This window comes from Chelonia mydas, chromosome 14 (genome assembly GCF_015237465.2).
Source record: "Chelonia mydas isolate rCheMyd1 chromosome 14, rCheMyd1.pri.v2, whole genome shotgun sequence".
NCBI classification, from domain to species: Eukaryota; Metazoa; Chordata; order Testudines; family Cheloniidae; genus Chelonia; species Chelonia mydas.
The window spans coordinates 36,197,730-36,217,684 of NC_051254.2; the positions used below are offsets into that span (position 1 = coordinate 36,197,730).

The 19,955-nt window shown below is 50.7% G+C and overlaps 2 protein-coding genes and 1 long non-coding RNA gene across 3 annotated transcripts in view; all 3 read right to left on the reverse strand.

The window, feature by feature from the left end:
* Positions 1 to 19,955, reverse strand: part of LOC102936186 (butyrophilin-like protein 2) — a 1,677,894-nt gene that overhangs the window by 140,473 nt on the left and 1,517,466 nt on the right.
* Positions 1,373 to 10,553, reverse strand: LOC122462857 (tripartite motif-containing protein 10-like). The gene is made up of 2 exons (XM_043528324.1): positions 10,369 to 10,553; positions 1,373 to 1,735 (listed from the first exon to the last, which is right to left on the reverse strand). The coding sequence occupies exons 1-2, from the start codon at positions 10,393 to 10,395 to the stop codon at positions 1,502 to 1,504; spliced, it is 261 nt and encodes an 86-aa protein (XP_043384259.1). The 5' UTR covers positions 10,396 to 10,553; the 3' UTR covers positions 1,373 to 1,501.
* On the reverse strand, positions 17,238 to 19,949 carry LOC119567754. The gene is made up of 4 exons (XR_006285767.1): positions 19,932 to 19,949; positions 19,540 to 19,644; positions 18,679 to 18,773; positions 17,238 to 17,261 (listed from the first exon to the last, which is right to left on the reverse strand). It is a non-coding gene; the product is annotated as an uncharacterized LOC119567754 (long non-coding RNA).

Genomic DNA, 19,955 nt, shown 5'->3' on the forward strand with positions numbered 1-19,955 from the left:
TTAGTAAGTCATGAATCAATGGGAGGCATCCTTATGTCTGGGCCCCTGCTACATCTGCTCCATTTGTCTGCTTTCCACTAGTTATGTTCAGTATTGAAAATTGGTACAAGGGTCATTTCTTATACAGCAGTTTGCATAGACGGAGATTGTGCATTTGTACTGACTGACTTGGCTTTGGCCTGGTGAGCCATTTGCTTGACATAAGTGAAATGTTGCCTTAAAAGACCTTGTTATTAAGTGACATGTTCCTAAGTCGCTATGTGGGACAAAGAGATGTTTTCACCACACAATGCAGTTTAAGACAGCAGACATCCAAAATGTAGTGCCAAGGAGCAGTTATCAAAGTCCTAATATCCCTATGCGGAGACAAGGGTCGAAGTGAGCTAAGCATAATCAATGGTAAGAGTCCAATCAGAAAAGAGAACAATAAGATGAAAATAGCTTGGATAGCAAAAGCCCTGCCAATTAGAAAGTTCATGTATGTGTATTTTATGAGTTATATAAGATACTTAATAACACTCAAAGATTATTGGAAAAGAACTAATAAATATATAATCTGAATGTGTATTATATGTCAGACAACGTAAGGGGTAGTCGGAGCTTCATAGGAAAAATCGCTGTCACCCGCCTATGCCCCAGCTCTGGGGATAAAAGGGGAATTGAGTCTCCATGGACAATTCTCTCCATGGCCTTCATGCTCTGATGGACATAAAGTTCCCATTTTAAGTGCTGTAGAAATCTGTCCAGTAGGAACCAGACTGAGACACCAACTCCCCCATTCCCAGCTCATTCCACACAGGTCTCCAAACAGTCCGCTGGTGGGAAAGACTCTTGATCACTGCTGCCCTGGGCGAATGGTACCTAATGTCCCAACAGTGAAAGGCCCATATTCCATCCCTGCAAACCTGAGGCAGCCAGACCCCCAGAAATGTGACATCTCTGGCTGTGGGGAAGGAGAAAGCTAGTCTTAGGTCAGTCTTTCCCACTGAATGGGAAATTCCAGAGTCTTCTGTACAAGGGTGAGAACCTCAGCATGAAGTTATCAGAGAGATTTGTATGCAAAATGTGACCTTCCCCACACATTTTGCTGTAGAGCCCTGGGGAGATGTGGTGCTAACATCATCTCCAAGTTCTTTCCCAGCTTTGCGAAGTGTGAGGGGGAGTGAGAGAGCCACATACCTGCTCAAGGTGCTTCTGACATCCTAGAGGAGAGAAATAGAGAGAGAATTTCAGTCCCACCTGACATACACTTTAATTCCAAAGAAGGGATTTAGCAAGTATGGGGAAAAGAGGTCCTGCTGTGGCTTGAGGGCCATGGACTCCCTGAGCTAATGGGCCTTTTCCATCTCTAATATCAATGTGTCCGTGAGGCTGCAAAGAACAATAGTCATTCACATTTCAGGAATATACACACTGAGTTACACTGTGATCTCTGACTGATGCACTCCCCTGCCCATGTTTTAGGAGCAGTCCTGTCCCTATGGTGGGATCTGGAGTATTTCTAACTCACTCTCACCTGCAGGAATTCATTTGCTGGCTTCTGATACTTCCCCTCCATCTCACTGAGATGGGAAATCTCCTCCGAGAGTTTGGTGATATTTTCTTTTTGTATCTTCACTATCTCCTCATCCAGCTTCTCCAGCTGGGCCAGCAGGAGTCGCTCTTGTTCCTCCAGGAACCGCCGCAGTTGCTGAAATTCAGATACAATCTTCTGTCTCTCGGTTTGTGTATTTCGCTGTAAAAAAATGAGGGAAAGGGGTGATCAGGGACATGGATGGAGCCTATGGCTCTTTCATGGAGAGCTGAGTGTGCAGGAGGGAGAATTTCTTTGTAAATTCTAAGTCATCTGACACTGAACAATATCCTGTGGTTACTAGAGAGAGGATTTTCTCACACCTTTCCATTTGGCTCCAGAATCTCGTAAAGGGATGTTCTCGCGTCTGACATGGTTCTGTTAGTGCGTTATCGATGGCCTCAGAGATGCAGATCCAAAGCAGCAGGAGGTAGGACTCAGTACTAGGTGGCATTTTGAGCACAAAAATTTTTTTCCAGGGCAAATGCAGCTTTGTCAATACTGAAACATTTCATGAATTCCTGGTAACATCACCCATTTGTTTTGTTACAAAAAGAAATAAATGAAAAATCAAAAGATTTTCTTGTTATAATTTTTTTTCCAGGATTTTAAAGTTCAAATTACTTTTTGTTTGAAAAATTCCTTCTTTTTATATAATTATATATATTTTTAAGGAAATGGTTAAAACTGAAACAAAACATTTTGATTTTGTCAAAATGAAACATTTTGTTTGACCAAGAAAAGATCAATTTTGTGATTTGCTGAAAATGTTATAAAAATAATTTTCGGTTCAGGCCATTTTTTTTTTTTTTATATCTAGCCAGAGAGAAAGATCTGGCATTTGCCCAGTTCTGCTCAGAACCACATTGACAGAGACGGGTGGGGAGAACAAAAAGAATGAAACTATGACACAAAAAACTGCAGACTCAGACAGAGAGCTCTGCGTTGGATACATTCAGTTCACATTGGGAAGATTTTTAATCACAGCCACAAAAACTAGAAATTCATTAATTAAAAATTTAGAATGTGAAGAGGAACATATTGCCCTTTTCTAGGGAGAGGATTTTTCGGGCCCTCTGTAGGGATGCGCACACACACACACACACACACGCTCACAAAATCCCAGGATCATGAAGCTACAAAGCAGTCTTTCACAAGAGTGAAAAGTGAAGGACATAAGCTGTAATAAAAGATAAACTGTAATTAAAGAGAAACTGACTTAAGAAATAAGCAGGGTGTGAGCTGTAGTGACAATAAGAAAATAGTAAGGACTGTAAAACAACATCTCTGGACAGCACCCTCAGGCATGCAAGGAGAATGACAGGAATGGAGAAATTGTCAGAGTACAAAGACAGGTTTCAGAGTAGCAGCTGTGTTAGTCTGTATTCGCAAAAAGAAAAGGAGTACGTGTGGCACCTTAGAGACTAACAAATTTATTTGAGCATAAGCTTTCGTGAGCTACAGCTCACTTCATCGGATGCATGAATGCATTTTCCACTGAATGCATCCGATGAAGTGAGCTGTAGCTCACGAAAGCTTATGCTCAAATAAATTTGTTAGTCTCTAAGGTGCCACAAGTCCTCCTTTTCTTTTTTCAGAGTACAAAGGGACTGTAAACCAGAGGAGCAGAGGGATAATTGTTCAGTCAAGAAACCAAGATATCACACTGAGGAATATGTGGCTTTATTGAAGCTGGAGCTCAAAACAGTAAACAAAGATTACATAAAAGGATTCCTCAAGATATAACTAAACATCCTCCAAACTCTGGGCTGACAGAGGCTGAAAACTGTGAAACTGCAGAGTGAACGTGTATCAGTCAGAGTTTCTTCTAGTGCACTGGATTTTCTAATTCAAAATTCTGTTAGTTCATAAATATAAGCTGTTACCTATAAAGTGAGTTTAATTAAGCTAATAGTAGTTAATACATAGTAGACAAGAATAATAGTTTATGGCAGTGGTTTTCAGGGTCCGCACCGGGCCAATTTGGCCTGGGCCTCAAGCTCAAAGGGGGCCTCAAATTTAGACACTTGTTAATTTTTTGGCATTTGATAAATTTTGCAACTTGTTTTTATGCGCATCCCTATCGGACAAAACTGTGACACTCTCTCAGCTTAGAGCTGCAAACTTAAACAAATAAGAGGTGTGATTTGGTAAAAGACATAATTTTTTTTGTTAACATGATGAAGGTGTCCTCTCAGATCAGCTGATTATATAAACAAACCACTACTAGTGACTGGTGCTGGATCAATTGCATGTTGAAAGGTAGAGAATTGTTACATTTTAGTGTCTTTATAGTTTTACGTCTAGTTGACTAAGGAATTATTTATGTGTGAGAATTCCTCATTATTATCTTCCTATGGTAGCTAAAAGAGGTGACTGGTTGGTTGGTTGGTTGGTTGAGCCCTAGCTTGGTACCTTGGCCATCATCATAGGTTTTCGTAGTCTATAGGCCCAGATTCAAGGTGAAAATTTGTGAGGACAATCTTCTAGAGAGTTTCATGAGGACACACATTTGAAATTTTTGGACATTATCCCTCTGTCTGTATCCGTGTCTGTGTTTATGATATATATGCCGTCCCTTTGTCTTCAGCTCAGCCTGTTATATTATACCTTGTGTGCTTAGGTTATTATCCTTATCACTGAATCAAAACTCATCTGACTGTTTCATTTTGTGTTCTTAATTACTATTCCTTCGTTGAGTATTTACTCTTGACTGAATGCTCTACAGAAGCTAATAACTGGAAAAAACTTCTTAAGCGGATCCTGAATGTCATCCTTTTTCTTTCTGAGCAGGGATTGGCGTTCTTTGGTTCTAGTCAACGTATTGGTGATCGTGCAAATGGAAACTTTCTAGGCATAGCTGAGCTCCTCAGCACATATGACCCACTTTTATCAGAGCATGTTAAATGTGTTTGAGAATCTGAAGAGAGTCAAAAGCACATGCAAGCCCATTATCTCTCCACACGCATACAAAATGAGTTTATTGAGCTATGTGGATCATTCGTACAAACAACAATTCTTGATGAGATTCGAAATGCCAAGTGTTTTTCAATCATTGTTGATGCCACTCCAGATTATTCTCACAAGGAACAGATTATTATGGTTATTCGATATGTTAAGTTTGTAGACAGCTCAACATTTTCAATTGAAGAAAGGTTTATTTTGTTTGATAATTTCACGAGAAAAACTGGAAAAGAAATTGCTCCTCGAGTACTAGCAATTCTAGAAGGTTTTAAGTTAGATTTTCAAGTCTGCATTGGTCAAGCCTATGACAATGGATCTAATATGGCTGGAAAGTACAAAGGTGTACAAAAACAACGAGGAATCTGGTGGCACCTTAAAGACTAACAGATTTATTTGCCCATGCATCTGAAGAATTGGGGTTTTTACCCACGAAAGCTTATGCCCAAATAAATCTGTTAGTCTTTAAGGTGCCACCAGACTCAGCGTTGTTTTTGTGGATACAGACTAACATGGCTACCCCCTGATACTTGACACCATGAAAGGTGTACATCAGTTCTGTTTGAGCATAATTCAAACTGCATTTTCTCCAGCTGTGGAAACCACACACTAAACCTTGTAGGTGTTGACTGTGCTGAATCATGCAAGGAAGCAATTACTTACTTTGGAACTGTTCAGCAAATGTACAATCTCTTCAGTGGCAGTCCACAAAGGTGGGAAATTCTGAAGCAATATCTTCCTGTTTCACTGCATGGGATGTCCAATACTAGATGGTCTGCATGGATTGATGGTGTTCAACCAGTTGCGCAGATTTGAATTCAGTAAGAAAGGCTTTAAATGAGCTTGAATCTCTCAATCTCACTGCACAGGCTCGACTTGAACTTCAGTCTATTCAGAAGCCCATGTCCAAATTTGAATGCATTCTGATGTCATGTTGTATAACTGCCTGCCCTCCTCACCAAGTTCCATATCCTCCTCACCCAGATGCCCAAGAACGCGGGGGGGAGGAGGCTCCGGGCACCATGCCACTCAACTCCAGGGGATGGCCCAAGCAACAGAAGGCTGTCATTCAAACAGCTTTGATTTGTAGTGTGGCTATAATAAGCAGTGTGGCCTTGTCCTTCCTCCCCCACCTCACTCCGTTATCAAACCCTTTGTTACACCCAGGCAACCTTTTACTAGTCAGCATTGTCAGTGATCTCAAGTGTTTTTTAATAAATAAAGAATGAATGGATTCAGAACAATAGGGACTTTATTTTCTGTGCCAGCTGGGGTCGAAGGGCAAGAGAGGGATTGTCTTACAGGGATGTACATTCACCAAAGGGGGGCGGCTTTGCATCGAGGACAAACACACACTACTGTCACACTGTAGCCTGGTCAGTCATGAAACTGCTTTTCAAAGCCTCTCTGATGCGCAGCACACCTCGGTGCTCTTCTAATTGCCCTGGTTTCTGGCTGTTCAAAATTGGCCTCCAGGCGATTTGCCTCAACCTCCCACCCCGCCATAAACGTCTCCCCCTTTCTCTCTCAGATATTATGGAGCACACAGCAAGCAGCAATAACAACAGGAATATTGGTTGTGCTGAGGTCTAACCTACTCAGCAAACTGCGACAGCGCCCTTTTAAATGCCCAAAGGCACATTCTACCACTATTCCACACTTGCTCAGCCTATAGTTGAACTGCTCCTTCCTGCTGTCCAGGCTGCCTGTGTACACCTTCATGAGCCATGGGAGCAAGGGCTAGACTGGGTCCCCAAGGATAACTATTGGCATTTCAACATCCCCAATGGTAATTTTCTGGTCTGGGAAGAAAGTCCCTTCTTGCAGCTTTCCAAACAGCCTGGAGTGCCAAAAGATGAAAGCATCATGCACCTTTCCCAACCATCCCATGTTAATGTCAGTGGGACGACCCTTGTGATCCACCAGTGCTTGCAACACCATTCAAAAGTACCCCTTGTGGTTTATGTACTCTTTGGCAAGGTGGTCCAGTGCCAAGATAGGGATATGCGTTCTGTCTATTGCCCCACCACAGTTAGGGAACCCCACTGAAGCAAAGCCATCCACTATGACCTGTACATTTCCCAGAGTCACTACCCTTCTTAGCACTTACCCTTCTTGATTGCTGTGGCTACTTGGATCACAGCAGCCCCCACGGTAGATTTGCCCACTCCGAATTGATTCCCGACTGACTGGTAGCAGTCAGGCGTTGCAAGCTTCCACAGGGCTATCGCCACTTGCTTCTCAACTGTCAGGAATCTTGGTATTCCTGCACTTCAGGGCAGGGCAAAGCAACTCACAAAGTTCCATGAAAGTGGCCTTATGCATGCGAAAGTTTCACAGCCACTGGGAATCATCCCATACCTGCAACACTATGCGGTCCCACCAGTCTGTACTTGTTTGCCGGGCCCAGAATTGGCGTTCCACTGTATCAACATGCCCCAATGCCGCCATGAGATCCCAATTGCCACATTCCATGCTTTCAGGAACGTCGGTGTCCATGTCCTCATCACAATCTTCCTCATGCTGGCGGCTCCTAGCTAGGCTTTGCACATACTGCAAGATAATGTGCGAGGTGTTTACAATGCTCACAACAGCAGTGCGCAGCTGAATGGACTCCGTGCTTGCCGTGCTATGGCTATGCACGATTGACTGTATAAAATCACTTATTAAAGATCGACGTCTATAAAATTGACCTAATTTCGTAGTGTAGACATGCCCTAATTTGTACCCTTTTTGGGTTTCTTTGGCAGTTCAACAGACTGAATAATGAAGATCTACTTTCTGCAGCTGAACTATTTCAGCAACAGGACAACAAAGAAATCTCAAAAGATCTCAGTGACGAGGTCGTCTTCCTCAAATGAATATATTCCACGAACTTTAAACCGGATTGCAAGCCAAAGGAATTGCTTCAAGAAATACTCGAACTTTGACTCTTTGGGGTGTTTCCTAATATTATGATTGCATTGCGTATTTTTGTCAGTTTGCCTGCATCGGTGGTTTCAGGTGAGCTCATCTTCAACGTGTTGAAGCCGGTAAAGAACTATCACTGTTCAACTAAGGGACAAGAGCGTTTGAATGGGCTCGCCATGCTTAATATCAACTGTGACATTGCACGAAAGCTAGAAAGATTTTTCCTCACTAATTAGTGTATTTGCACAGAAAAAGGCTCGAAAAGCATTTGTTAAATAAAGAAATATTCAAATTATGTCTCACTTTTTTTTTTTTTTTTGGTGCCTTATTTTGTTTTCATGTGCGTCATTTTTTATTTTTATTATGGCTAGGAGCTTCAAAAGCTGGAAGTGGCCTGGGCCTCTCTGGACCTCTGAGAGGGCCTGGGTCCACAGACAATGTCTAAGGGGTCTGCAAAAGACTTAGACTGAAAACTGTGCTAGAATGAGCTAGAAACTCCTCAGTAGTTACAGGCTCCCTAGGAGACAAAGTTGGTCCAGAAGTTACCGTGTTAGTGAAGTCTTTCAACTTTTACCCTCAGCAATAAATTGTCTCATCTGAGTGTCCAGGTCCATCTGTGCTCAGGATTTTACCTCTAATGACTTTAATCAGCGGGTGAATGCCCCCTTTGTACTGCAGCTGGTGCGGTGAGTGTGAAACTGCAAAGATTGTATTCAGCGTTGTCATATGATGGTCCTGGTAGGAAGGGGAAATACCAGCCTTTGTTATAGAAACACTAATTTGTGGATGTTTTTACCATATGTTCTGGTTACGAATTTACAGCTGCACTGCGGGACAGGCAGATGTGGGGTGACAGGGACACAGAATAAATTAATTAGTGTTTGGGGAGAAGGTGGAGGCCCCCACGTCTCCCCTCAGGGCCCCACCCCTACTCCTGCGGCTCCAGGGGTTCTTCCTCCCCTCCCCTTCCCCTTCCTGGTGCTGCAAGGAGGAAGGGGGGACGGGCTTCCAGAGGTCATAGAGCTCAAAGGTTGGGTGGACAGGAGTCGTCCCAGGTCATAGAGATGAGCCAGAAGGCTGGGTAGATGGGAGTGCTCCACGCCATAGGGGCTAGGATGACTGTGGCTAGAGAAGCCCATTTCTTCATACCCAGTGGGCTGCTCCCCCCACGTCTGAGTGACACAGTCTGACCCAGGATCCCCAGAGTCCTCCTGGATCATACAGGACAGTGGCAAACAGGCTGCACAATGCCTGGGGCAATGAGATCCGTTTCTCTACCTCGCTCACCGAATGCTCTCTATGGTTTGCCAGTGCAGAGGTTTCACAGAGTTGAGACCCAAAGCAATCTCCAGGGTCATAGAGATGGTGCTGTCTGAGGCTGGAGAAGCTGATCTCAGGGTCCACAGTGGAATATTCCCCACCCCACACCCCACCTCAGGGACAGAGGCTGAGCCGGGTGTCTCTGTCCCAGACCTGGAGCCAGGGTCGGATTCTCTCCCCAGGGACGGAGCGGTGGGTTGGTCCTTGCCAATGAAACTCAATTTTGAGTAGTTGAGGAGGGAGCGAAAGCCCCCTGCAGTGACTGCCACCCTCCCTAGCCTGAATCAATGCGTCCCTCCTGCTCCTATCACATACAGCATCAGTGTCCTGTGTGCAGCTGGCGAGAGAGCTCCTTCCCCTTCCCCGGCCCGCCTCCCTGCGAGTGAGGGCCTGTGCTCTGAGCCAACCCAGCCGTGCCAATGATCTCTGAGTTCTTGGCTGCAGTTCTAAGCCTGAAACTGGCAGGCAGCCCAGGAGAATTGGGCAATTCTGACATCCGAAACTTTCCAATCAAATTGGTCTGACTCACATCTGGTATTTCTGCTGAGTGAGGGAGCAGTGGCCATATGTAAACTCAGGCTCTCCACTTTACAGCCATGGATCCTAATGCTGCAGCCCTTGGGAACCTGGGAATCCAGCCTGTGCAGTGATGGTCCTCCCAGCCCCCCTTAACTAAGCAGACTCCAGACCTTAACAATCACTTTATTCTGGTTAGGCTTTTGCACACCCTGGTGGGCTACCTCTGGGTCCAGCGTCGGTTCAGATGCACTTCACGGACTCACCCTGGGCTCAGCGCAGGGACGGAGGGGTTGGAGGAGGGTGGGCACTGGACTTCCCTTCACTTCCCTCTGTTGGAGCAAAATCTTAATGCCCCACCTCCCTCACCATCACCCCACCCCTGCCATTGTGCAGAAGACCCAGGTGTTACCCGGTGCAGAGGGAGACCTGGTGGGGTAGGAGGGAATTTCAGTGGCTGCTGCACTCAGAGAGAACCACCCACCGATGCATGCGACCCGACAGAGCCTGCACTGAGGGCTCCTTGTCCAGGAAATGCTGGGACAGCTGCCCTGGAGTGAACAGGTTTAGGTTCCTCCCAAAGACAGCTTGCTGGGAGGTGGGCTGGTCCTTGCCAATAAACCTCAATTTTAAATTGCTGAGGAGGAGGGAGCGAAGGCCCCCTGCAGTGACTGCCACCCTCCCTAGCCTGAATCAATGCGTCCCTCCTGCTCCTATCCCATACAGCATCAGTGTGCAGCTGGCGAGAGAGCTCCTTCCCCTTCCCTGGCCCCCCCGTTGGCGCGGGACAGAGGCTCTGTGTGTGTCTAGCCAGGCGGGGCAAGGGAAGAGCAGTTTTGCGCTATGCTATGCCAGGGGGGAGGGAGCGTGTGAGCCCCTGGCTAGAGATCTTGACCTGGGTCTGCTCCTGGCTTGCCTGAGTTAGATAAAAGCCTTGTGCGATTGTTGAGCGTGATGCTTGTTCCAGGGTTACTTTGAGCCGGGACCCCTTCCCTGACGCTGGATACCGCCCCCTGACATGGATTAGGGCTGAGTCTTAACAAATAACCCCTCCCCCCGTGTATGGAGCAATCAAACTTCCCTCTCACCTGGTGCAGGCTGCTCTGCTCAACCATCAACCAAGTCACATGGCGTCTGTCTGTCCCCACTCTGTCTACAGGCTCACACCCCAGAGGCAGCCTCTGATTGCAGCCTCCTGAACCAAGATGCTGGGAGCGCTGCCCCCAGGAACCAAGCTCAGAAGTTGTTCAATGGGCTCTGCTAAAAGAAGGCTCCCCTCCGAGCTCCGTTTAACTGCTGTATGGTCATTCACTCGGCAGAACGCCTGCAACGGACTGCGTGGGAATAAGGAAACAGCAGAAAGTGCTGGGAGTTTGCCCAAGGTCCGACACACACCCTGGATACTGCAGGACAGGTTTTCATTATGAAGGAGCTTTGCACCAGTCTCCTGTATCCTCCAGCAAATCGCTTCCCCGTGACATCATGTCCCGCAACACAGAGTCCCAACTTTGCCTCTCTTTAAAACCCAAAGTGACACGAGACTGAGACCTGCAGTCCACCTGGATTACACCGGGTACCAGCCGCCAGTCACTGTACCTTGTGTGCCACAGTGAGCTAACCCCAGCCTGTGAGAGCCACACAACCTGAGCCAGGAGCCAGCCAAGCCACACCTCCTGGGAAATATCCCACAGGGCAGTGTGTTTTCCTCACCATACCCGGAGTGTGAGATCACCACGGCTGACTGAAGGAAGCAAACCACAACACTCCACCCTTGCTACCTCGAGCACTACAGCATCTCCCCACCTCCGGGAGGTTCACCTGGCAACAAGATTCCCGGCTTCATGAAACAAGTGCATCCTGCAGTGACAGTGCCCCACTCTCTAGGCAAGGCACTAGTGGGCAATTGACCTGACAGTGACGGCAAGCCCCAATCTGCAAAGATAGAGGGAGGGAAGGAAGGGATTTTGCAATGAGCCATGGTGCAAGTGAAGGGCAGTGGATTGCACCAAGTAGGGACGGCACCCCAAATCAGAGCAGGGGGAGAATGCACTCAGCAAGGACTGTACCCCTGAGTCAGAGCAAGAAGGAGTGGGGAGAACTCCATTCTGACTTCTTTGTTTTGTGTCTGTCAGTGGTAGCTCACCACTGCGACCACCTGAGGGAGGTGTTGGGTTGAGATCAGCTGGTCAAAGCAGGCAATGGTGACAGAATCTGAGACTTGAAGCTCCTCGAGTGACCTCTGACCTTTCCAGACCTTCCCTTCAATCAGACACAGCGATTGTAAAGTTGAATGTGATAGTAACTAGACCCATTTGAAACCCTTCACCACACAAGACAAAGCCCGGAGGATTCATCATTAACTATTTTTTTCTCCTCCCCTGGATCCCTGCAGCTACCAGCCACCTTGGAGCTTTCCCTCGTCTCTCCCAGGCTGGGCTCACTTGATTGCAGGAGCTCAGCGGAGGGTCCAGCTTTGCTCTTTCACTTCCATTCTTCACCTCTTTGGGTGGCTGCATTGGCAACTGAGCAGCCTGATGGAAACACTGAGTCCTCTGTCTCGGCAGGCAGGCCCAGCCGCGAAAGCCTAAGACTCCCTGAGAACAGGGGGAGGTTCGCCTGAACTCTCAGGAGTGGAGGCTGGGCCCATAGGGTAGGGTTACCATATTTGAACTTTCAAAAAAGAGGACACTCCAAGAGGGGGAGTGGTAGCCCTGCCCCCTATCTACTCCCTCCCACTTCCTGCCCCGTGACTGCCCCCCACAGAACTGCCAACCCATCCAACCCCCCCTGCTCCTTGTCCCCTGATCGCCCCCTCCCAGGACCCTGCCCTCTATCTAAGCCTTCCTTCTCCCTGTCTCCAACTGCCCCCTCCTTAGACCCCCCCACCCTAACTGCCCCCCTAGAACTCCAGCCCCTACCTGTCCCCTGACTGCCCCACCCCCTAGCCGCACCCCCGCCCCCTGACAGACCCCCTGGTCTCCCACACCTATCCAACCACTCCCTGTCCCCTGACTGCCCCTGCAGAATGCCCGACCCATCTAATCCCCCTTGCTCCCTGCCCCTGACTTCCCCCCTGAACCTCCTCCCCATCCAACCCCCCCTGCTCCCTGTCCCTTGACTCCCCCAACCTCTCTCCATATGCCCACCCCCTGACAGGGTCCCCCCAGAACCCCTGGCCCATCCAACCCCTCCTGCTCCCTGTCCCCTGACTGTCCCTTGGGACCCCATGCCCCTTCTCCAGCCCCCCGGCCCCCGTACCCTGCTGCTCAGAGCAGTGTGTCCGGGGTGCGGAGCCAGACACAGTGCCGTGCTCCCCCGCAGAGTGCGCAGCTCCCGCCCCCAGAGTGCTGCATTGGGAGGGAAATTCCGGACCTTTTGAGAGTTTTACAAATTCCTCCCGGAGGGCTATTTAAAACCCCAAAAGCCGGACATGTCCGGGAAACTCCGGACGCATGGTAACCCAACCACAGGGACTCCAGGATCTGCAGCTGCTGCCACCTATATGGTGAATCCTCCGACTCATCACCAAACAGCTCTTCCCCATTCTGCAACCCGGCCCCACAGTTTGATCGTGCAGGAGAACAGAAACCCTTTGGGACAGCAGGAGAGTCTCCTCAATGCCGCACTCTTTGCATGGCTTCCCGCGGTCACCGTGAAACACGACTACCCTGCCCCCAGGAGTCTCTCAAGGAGCTGCCGGCGCAGTCACTGGGCACCCACTCGTAATGGTCTCGGGCAGCGGCATTGCAGAGGGAGCTGAGCAGACCGTCCCTTCTGTGACTTCCTGAATTGCTGCCAGGACTGATTCTCCTCTATGCTCCGGAGATTCCCCGAGGAAAAGCAGCTGTGGTGCGAGAGGGGGCAAGACAAGCACTCCCCCTGAGCCCTTGACTAGCAGGCAAGCAGGACTCTGGGAGCCAAGGGATCGGTGTGTCTTGCTAGGAGAGCAGAGCTGGAGAGCAGAAAAGGGCATTGGAGGAATTGTAGAAAAGTCAAGTGTCATGGCCAGGTCATGGGCAGCCAGACCTAGTGGTCAGAGGCAGAGTCCACACTCACAAGACAGGAGTCGAGAGTCAGCTGGGTCAGGACACTGGAAGAGCAGAAGCAAAAGACCAATTTGGGTTCAGAACCTCAAATCAGATGGGTCACACCGAGTCAGGATGCCAGGAAATCAAGCCTGGGGAGTGGGAGCAGAAACAGCCAACACACGGTCCAGAGGGGGCGAGGAGCTCGGCTGTTCAGACAGCTTCTTCTTCCTGCTGCTGGTTTAAGGAGGTCCCAGGGGCCGATTAGCTGCTCTGGGACTCTGCCAATGGGCCTCAGGGATGGAGCCTCAAACTGGGTCTGGACTTCGTCAGTCCCAGGTAAGCAGTTTTTCGTAGGCTTCCAGGTAGCATGCTGGAGTGTGGCTGCTCCCATGAACCCTGCAGACCCGGGTTAATGACCCATGGGTCATGACAGTGAGTGATCTCTCCCCGCTCAAACCTCCTGCACGAAACAGTCTCCAGGATCCCAGACGCATCCTCTGAGAATAAAAAACAAAGTCATGATGACAAATAGGCTATGTAACAGGAGCCCCCTCTTTGTTGCAACAGCCCCAAGTGCCCAGAAGAGTGGACGGTTCTTACCTCCAGGAGATGCCTGGGATCTTCCATCTAAGCCTCAATGGGACCCCTGTTGCTTGGTCTGACAGGAGGAGATCATCTGTCCCCACTGCTCCCTGCGCTGGGCTGGCTGCAGCACACATCTGGGTAAGAGGCTGGGCCAGAGAGATGTTACAATCAGGGTCCAGGCACTCCAGAAGGAGAACAGAGGGTCTGAAACCAGAAGATGAAGCAATCAAATCAGCAGATTCAACAGAGAAGTTTTCTACCCTACAGGGACATCAAAGAAGGTCTGTTAGGAAAGCTGAGATGTTAGGCTGGAAACTGCTAAGGCAAAGATTGTGACTTGTTAAGATTCAGTTTTAGTCACTACAAAGTGTGTTGCGTTTTGTTTGTCTGTTTGAAATTTGTCTCTTTCTCTTGCTTAGTGTCACTTAAATCTCTTCTTTGTGACTGTGCTTCCCAAAGCACCTCAGTGTTGTGTGTTCGAGTGAAGTGTGAGTCTCCAGCCTACCCAACAGGCTGAGCTGTGCCCTGTCTCTCTGAAGGTAGCGAATAATTTCTGAGCGGTGCTGGGCCCAGAGTCCAAGGGCAGTTCACCAGACATCTCGTGGGAAGCCCAAAGAGACCAAAGGAGCAGGAGAGATTCCCGTCCCACTGACCCATGGGAACTTCCCACAGAAGAGACTACACAGGGCTCCAGACACAACCACTTTGGGTGTGTACCAGATTTCACTCACCGCTAGATGCTGGCCAGGCCTCGTGTCACCGCTTTCTAGCTGGGCTAGCAACCCCACTGATACTCACTCTTGCAGTTTGTTGGCTGGGAACTCAGCCCTCCACCCAGGTGACTGTCCTTTACTCCACTCCTTCCTGGGTCGTGCTCAAGGCAAACAAAGTCCAAAAATGTCTTGAACAGAAACAAGGTCTTCCACCCTCGTGGGGAGTTCTTCCTCAGCCTGATTTAGGCTCGGCCTCCCTTCTTGGGTTTCCATGGTCTTCTATGTCCCCTTCCTTAGGGATGGTGAGAGAAGCCAGTCCTACCCTGGACTCCAGGGTTTGGCCCAAGGCCGTCTACTGAACAGCTCGCTCTGCTTCTGGACTTTTGCTGCTGTTTTCCCTTGTTTCCTCTCAGGTGGGGCTCACTTGGTCATCAATTTGGCCTAGCCCCAGGCTTGGCAGCCACAGGACAAGCCACCCTGTTAGATACCCTCCTCCTTCAAATCCGGTCCAGCCCGGCTGACAGGTTTGTTGAGGGGATGGTGAAACCCCATTGCTGATCAGAAGGAGGTCAGAGTCTGTTCTCTAGGAGCTGAAGGTTCGTTTGTCCTGCTGCGGGAAGTGGAGCTGGAGAGCGGAGATGTTATGTGAATGAGACTGCATGATAGAGTTGGAGACTGAGGGACGGGAGCCTCCTCCAAGAAATGCTCCCAGGAGAACAGGTTTGAGGAGTTCTCTGGGGAGCCTCTTGCTAGGAAAAAAACAAGGGTGGCACATTGATGGAGATGTCTCTGTCCCTGGGATGGGGGAAGCTCCCAGCCAGGCTATGCAGCAGGGATCCCATTTCTGCCCCAAGAAACCCATATGCCCAAAGAAGTCAATGGCTCTTACCTCCATGAGGGAGCAGGGTCTTCCCTCTCAGCCTCTTTGAGAACTACCACTGCTTGGTTTCCTAGGACAAGGGACCTGTCCCCACTGCTCCCTGAGATGGCTCAGCTTCTGACTGCACCCATCTAGGAGGCTGTCACACACCCCAGGGCCTAGAAGACACGGGGGGAGGAGGCTCCTATTCATGTCACACTCTGAGAGCCAAGAGAAGGGCCAAAGGAAGAATAAAGGGCAGGAGATGAAGCTAGCCCTGAGCCTCTGTCCCATCCTCACCTCCTCAAATGTGGAGCTTCCTGAGCTTCAGTTGGGCAGACAGTCTGTAGCCCTGACACAAAGGTCCTTCTGCGCCATATGGGGCAGGAAGATCTCTGCCTGGGAACACAGGGAATGGGATGGGGGTGAGATCAAGGAAAGAGGGGAGGGATATGGGTGTGAGGGAAAGAGCTCCTGCCCCAGATGAAGGAATTCGGGGGGGCCGAGGGAAGGACCCGGCTCCACAGAGAGGGGAGAGAGTTTCTGTGAGTGCCAGGGGCCTCCATTTCCGCTTCCACTAGCCCCCCCATTTACAGTGAGACAGAGCAGTACCTGCAGCAGGGAGCGGGACTTGCTGAACATGGGAGGGGAACCTTGAAGAGCATCAGATGAGCCACAGCCCTTGCAGCGCCTCGGGCATCTGGTGCAAGTGCCAGATGATGTGAAGCTGGCACATGACCTTGGCTGTGACATCCTCGTGCTGCAGGGGAACGAGAACATGTCAGAGACTGAGACGCTCCCCAGGAATCAGGGAGGATGAAGGGCACCTGGAACCAGCACCATCATTTCCACCCAGCAGCTGCTCATGTCTGAATGGTAGATTCACCCTCCTGACCCCCAGGATGGAGGCTTGCTGTCCTCTCTAGTGACCTCCAGTGCCAACCCCGCTCCTTGTACGGTGAGCTCCTGCCACCTCCCCATCCGTGCCCCTGACAGCTGTTCCACCTCCAACCCACCTGGGGACACCGCTCAAGTTCGTAGAACCCTCTCCTCCACCCCTACCTCCATCCCCACCCAGGTAGGGCAGGGAGGGGGCTCTAGAAGGGTGGCGGGAGGGATTCTGGCAGCAGTGAAGTGGGATGGGGAGAGCTTGAGACCTTTCCCCAAGTCACCCCAGTGACAAAAGTTGATGGCAGCCCTGGTGAATGGGGCAGGTCAGCAGCCCCTGCTGACTGAATCCTCCCAATCTCTTGAGAGCGGGTCCAGCCCGACCAGCAACAAGACCAGCTTCCCACGCGCATGTGCCTCAGCCCTTCCTGGTCAGTCGCCATCACCAGTCAGTCCTTGGCCTCCCAGGCTGCCAGGGATGGGAGCAACTCTCGATGGTGGCTTGGGTGACATGGACACTAGACTATGGGGAACTGGGTGCAGCTCTGTGGGGCAGGAAAGGTTCCCAGAGGGCACTTAGGAGACTCTCCGTCCTTCCCAGGAGAGAAAGCAGAGCACCACATCCTAAGGAGAGAAGTCCATGAAGTCCAGAAGTCCCCACTAGGCTCCTTGCTACCAGGCCAGCGAATGGCGATAGGATGGGAATGAGGCCCTGGGCCCCACCCCAAGCTCCTGAGTCGATTGCAGCTGCTTACCGTGTCCCCCATCAGTTGCTGGGCTTCCCCCAGGAGGGAGTAGATGAGCACCAGCCCAGCCTGGCTGACACGCAGCAGGGGGTCGTGGATGGCCAGCAATGCTGTCTGCAGGAAAGATCTTCTCTGCCAGACGGAGAAGAATTTTCCAAAGACCTAAAACCAAGAGGACACGAGTCTCGAGCAGATTGCCCAGAGCCAGCCTCCAAGTCCTGGCGGTACAATGACATCACCGTCCAGTGGCCCAATGGGTGGGTAAGAGAGCTGCTGTGGCCAAGGCAGTTCATTCCCCAGGAGGCTTTCAGGGTCCCAGGGCTCAGGGAAGCCCCTTTATTAAAAGGTCGCAGATGCTGAGGGACCAAAGCCTCCAGTGGCTCTTTCGGGAGGGCAATTTATGGCAGGGGCCAGGATGGGCTGGAAATGGATCTCTAATGTGTGTGAGCAGGCCCACTCTGCTGTGCAGGGCACAGAGACGACAGGGGACCCTGTGTTGTTTCTAGCAGAGAGATCTCCTGCACCTCAGTGGCTAGAGGAGTGTGCGTGTGGGGGGTGGAGAGGGGGTTGGAGCTGACAGACCAAAGGTCTCTTCCCCGCAGCTTAGTGATTTCTCCGTCGCTGGGAATGGCCTCTGCAGTTCCTTCGTTTCTTCAAGGGGAATCCAACCTGCAGCCTGACAAGGACAAGGAGACTCATGGCCCAGTCCCCATCCCAGACGCTCCTCGGAGACTTTTCTTCCGCTGCAGCAATTCAGCGTGTGGGAGGCGGGACAAGCTCACACAGTCTCTCTCACGGGGCATCTGTGGAGGAGCGTTCTGTAGATGCCCTTGTCGATCCAGGAGCCACTCCAAGGCCTCCTCTGTGATGTTGTGGAAATCACCCTTTTCACCTTTGACTCCAGTCTGGGGGCACTGTGTTACGGTGTGTTCGAAGGTTTGGATATTCTCACCACAGTTGTGAGACGGGGCGGGGGGGTGTCTTTGATTTTCTACTTGTGCAGCAAGTAGCCGCAACTTGGCTCAGTGACAATGTGCTTCTTTGGAACAGTGGCTGAGGTCCAGATACTCTGCCATTCCCTGGCCAGGTCTGGAGAAATGAGTGTGGCACATGTGGTCCATATTGGCTCTGGAGCTCACTATGTCCCCTACCCAGTTCCCAGGTTGGGGCATTCTGCTTCCTGACCGGCAATGGAATTGGGCAAACCCCACCTCCTTTCTCTGCTTCTACAGGGTGCAGGGAATTAAACAAGGGTCTGATCAAGCAATGATGACTGACTGAGCCAGTGCTCTCCTCTCAGACACTTGGGGATCAGCCAGGGGGACAAGGAGCAGAGAGACATCCAGAGCCATAATCCTATGGGGGATAATCCACGGGGGATTCTCCTCAAATCACGGCAACTAGCGAGGTTCCAATGTGGGACCTTTAGCACCAGCCTGTCCCACTGGTTGCTGGATGAGGAACTCTGAGCTGGAAATAAGGAGCGGGCTCTTTTCCTGTCTCCAGGAGGCATCCACTGCAGGGAACCCAGCAAGCCACACTCCCTGAGCTGTGTCATGCCCTGGCACAGTGCCCTTACCTCCCCCACTCTGGCTGTATTCTTGTAACCCAAGAGCCTGCTGTCCTGGTGCCAGTCATAGCACCAGAGATCTTCCGCCTCATGTATGGTCAGGCCTGGAAGAGAGAGAGAGAGAGAGAGAGACTTTTCTCCTCATTCTGGTTGCAGTTTCTGTGTCCGTCCAATCCCATTGGTGGCTGCACAGTGGAGTGGAGAAGAACAGAGGCAGAGAGAGACTTGTCCTCCGGCTGGGGTCAGTCGGAGAGAAATGGTCTGGGGTCCCATGATCAACCTGTGGTCACTCTCAGTCCCCTATTGGGTTCCGTGTCCCAGCTGGGTTCCTTACCCCTCTTTCGGAGCAGCAGTTGGTAGAGCCGGTAAGTCCCCTCCCTGGCCTGCCGGCTGATGTCCTTGTCTGGCTCGCTGACAAATAGAGCCAGCTGGGCCACATGGTGACCCATCCTAGGGAACTCGGCTGAGATCTAATGGAAGGGAGAGCAGAGGGGACTCCATCAGCATTTTCCTGTCAGCTCTCTGTCCTCCCTGGGCCAGAGGGCTCCTTCCCCTTAGCCCCTCTGCAGGAGATGCTGGGGGAGAGGAGCTTGAGATCGACCCTTCATTTGCTCTACTGCCAAGGGACCCCGGAGCTGCTTTGGGATGCCAAGCAGGGGCTGGAGCATGGTCCCCTTAAAGGCCCAGGGACAACACTGAACCAGGACAAGAAGAACTTGACTCAAGCCGAGCTCAGTCCTGGTCTGACTCTGCCTCCCCATGAAGAACCCTCCTAAGCCACAGCCCCGGCAGCAGCAGCAGATCCTGCAGCCCGCTGGAGCCAGCCCGCCTCCGCCTGGAGCCAGCAAGCTGGGGTCGGAGGTCACTTACGTCAAACTCAGGGAGGGTGACTGTGTATCTCAGCAGGGCTGTGCTGCTCCTGATGGCCCTGGCTCGCTCCTGGGACACCCTGGACACGACCCAGAGGTTGACATGCTGTGGGGAAAGGAGGCAGGTCAGACTCAGTGGCCAGGTGCACTCTCACTCCCCAAGACAGTCGGGAGCCCTGTGGTAAGTGCTCAGCAGAACCAGGCAGAGCTCTGGCTTGAAGTCCCAGCTCCTTCCTCTGTCCCTCAAGAAGGAAGGACCTGACACTACATTGCACTGACCTCCCCAACCAAGGACGGCCCACTGGGGACCCAGCTAGGAGGACAGAGTAGAAAATGGATCTTCCAGTCTCTCCTTACCAGTCCCCCAAAGAGTTCAGGTAAAATGGGGCTCACCTCCAAGATGAAGTGGAGCCTGTC

Excerpts from the sequence above, each read along its gene's own strand:
- LOC122462857 (XM_043528324.1), bottom strand. The coding sequence starts at position 10,395 with ATGGTTGAGCAGAGCAGCCTGCACCAG. Across the intron at positions 1,736-10,368 it reads AGCAGAGCAGCCTGCACCAG|CGAAATACACAAACCGAGAG; the intron begins GTGAGAGGGAAG and ends ATTTTTTTACAG.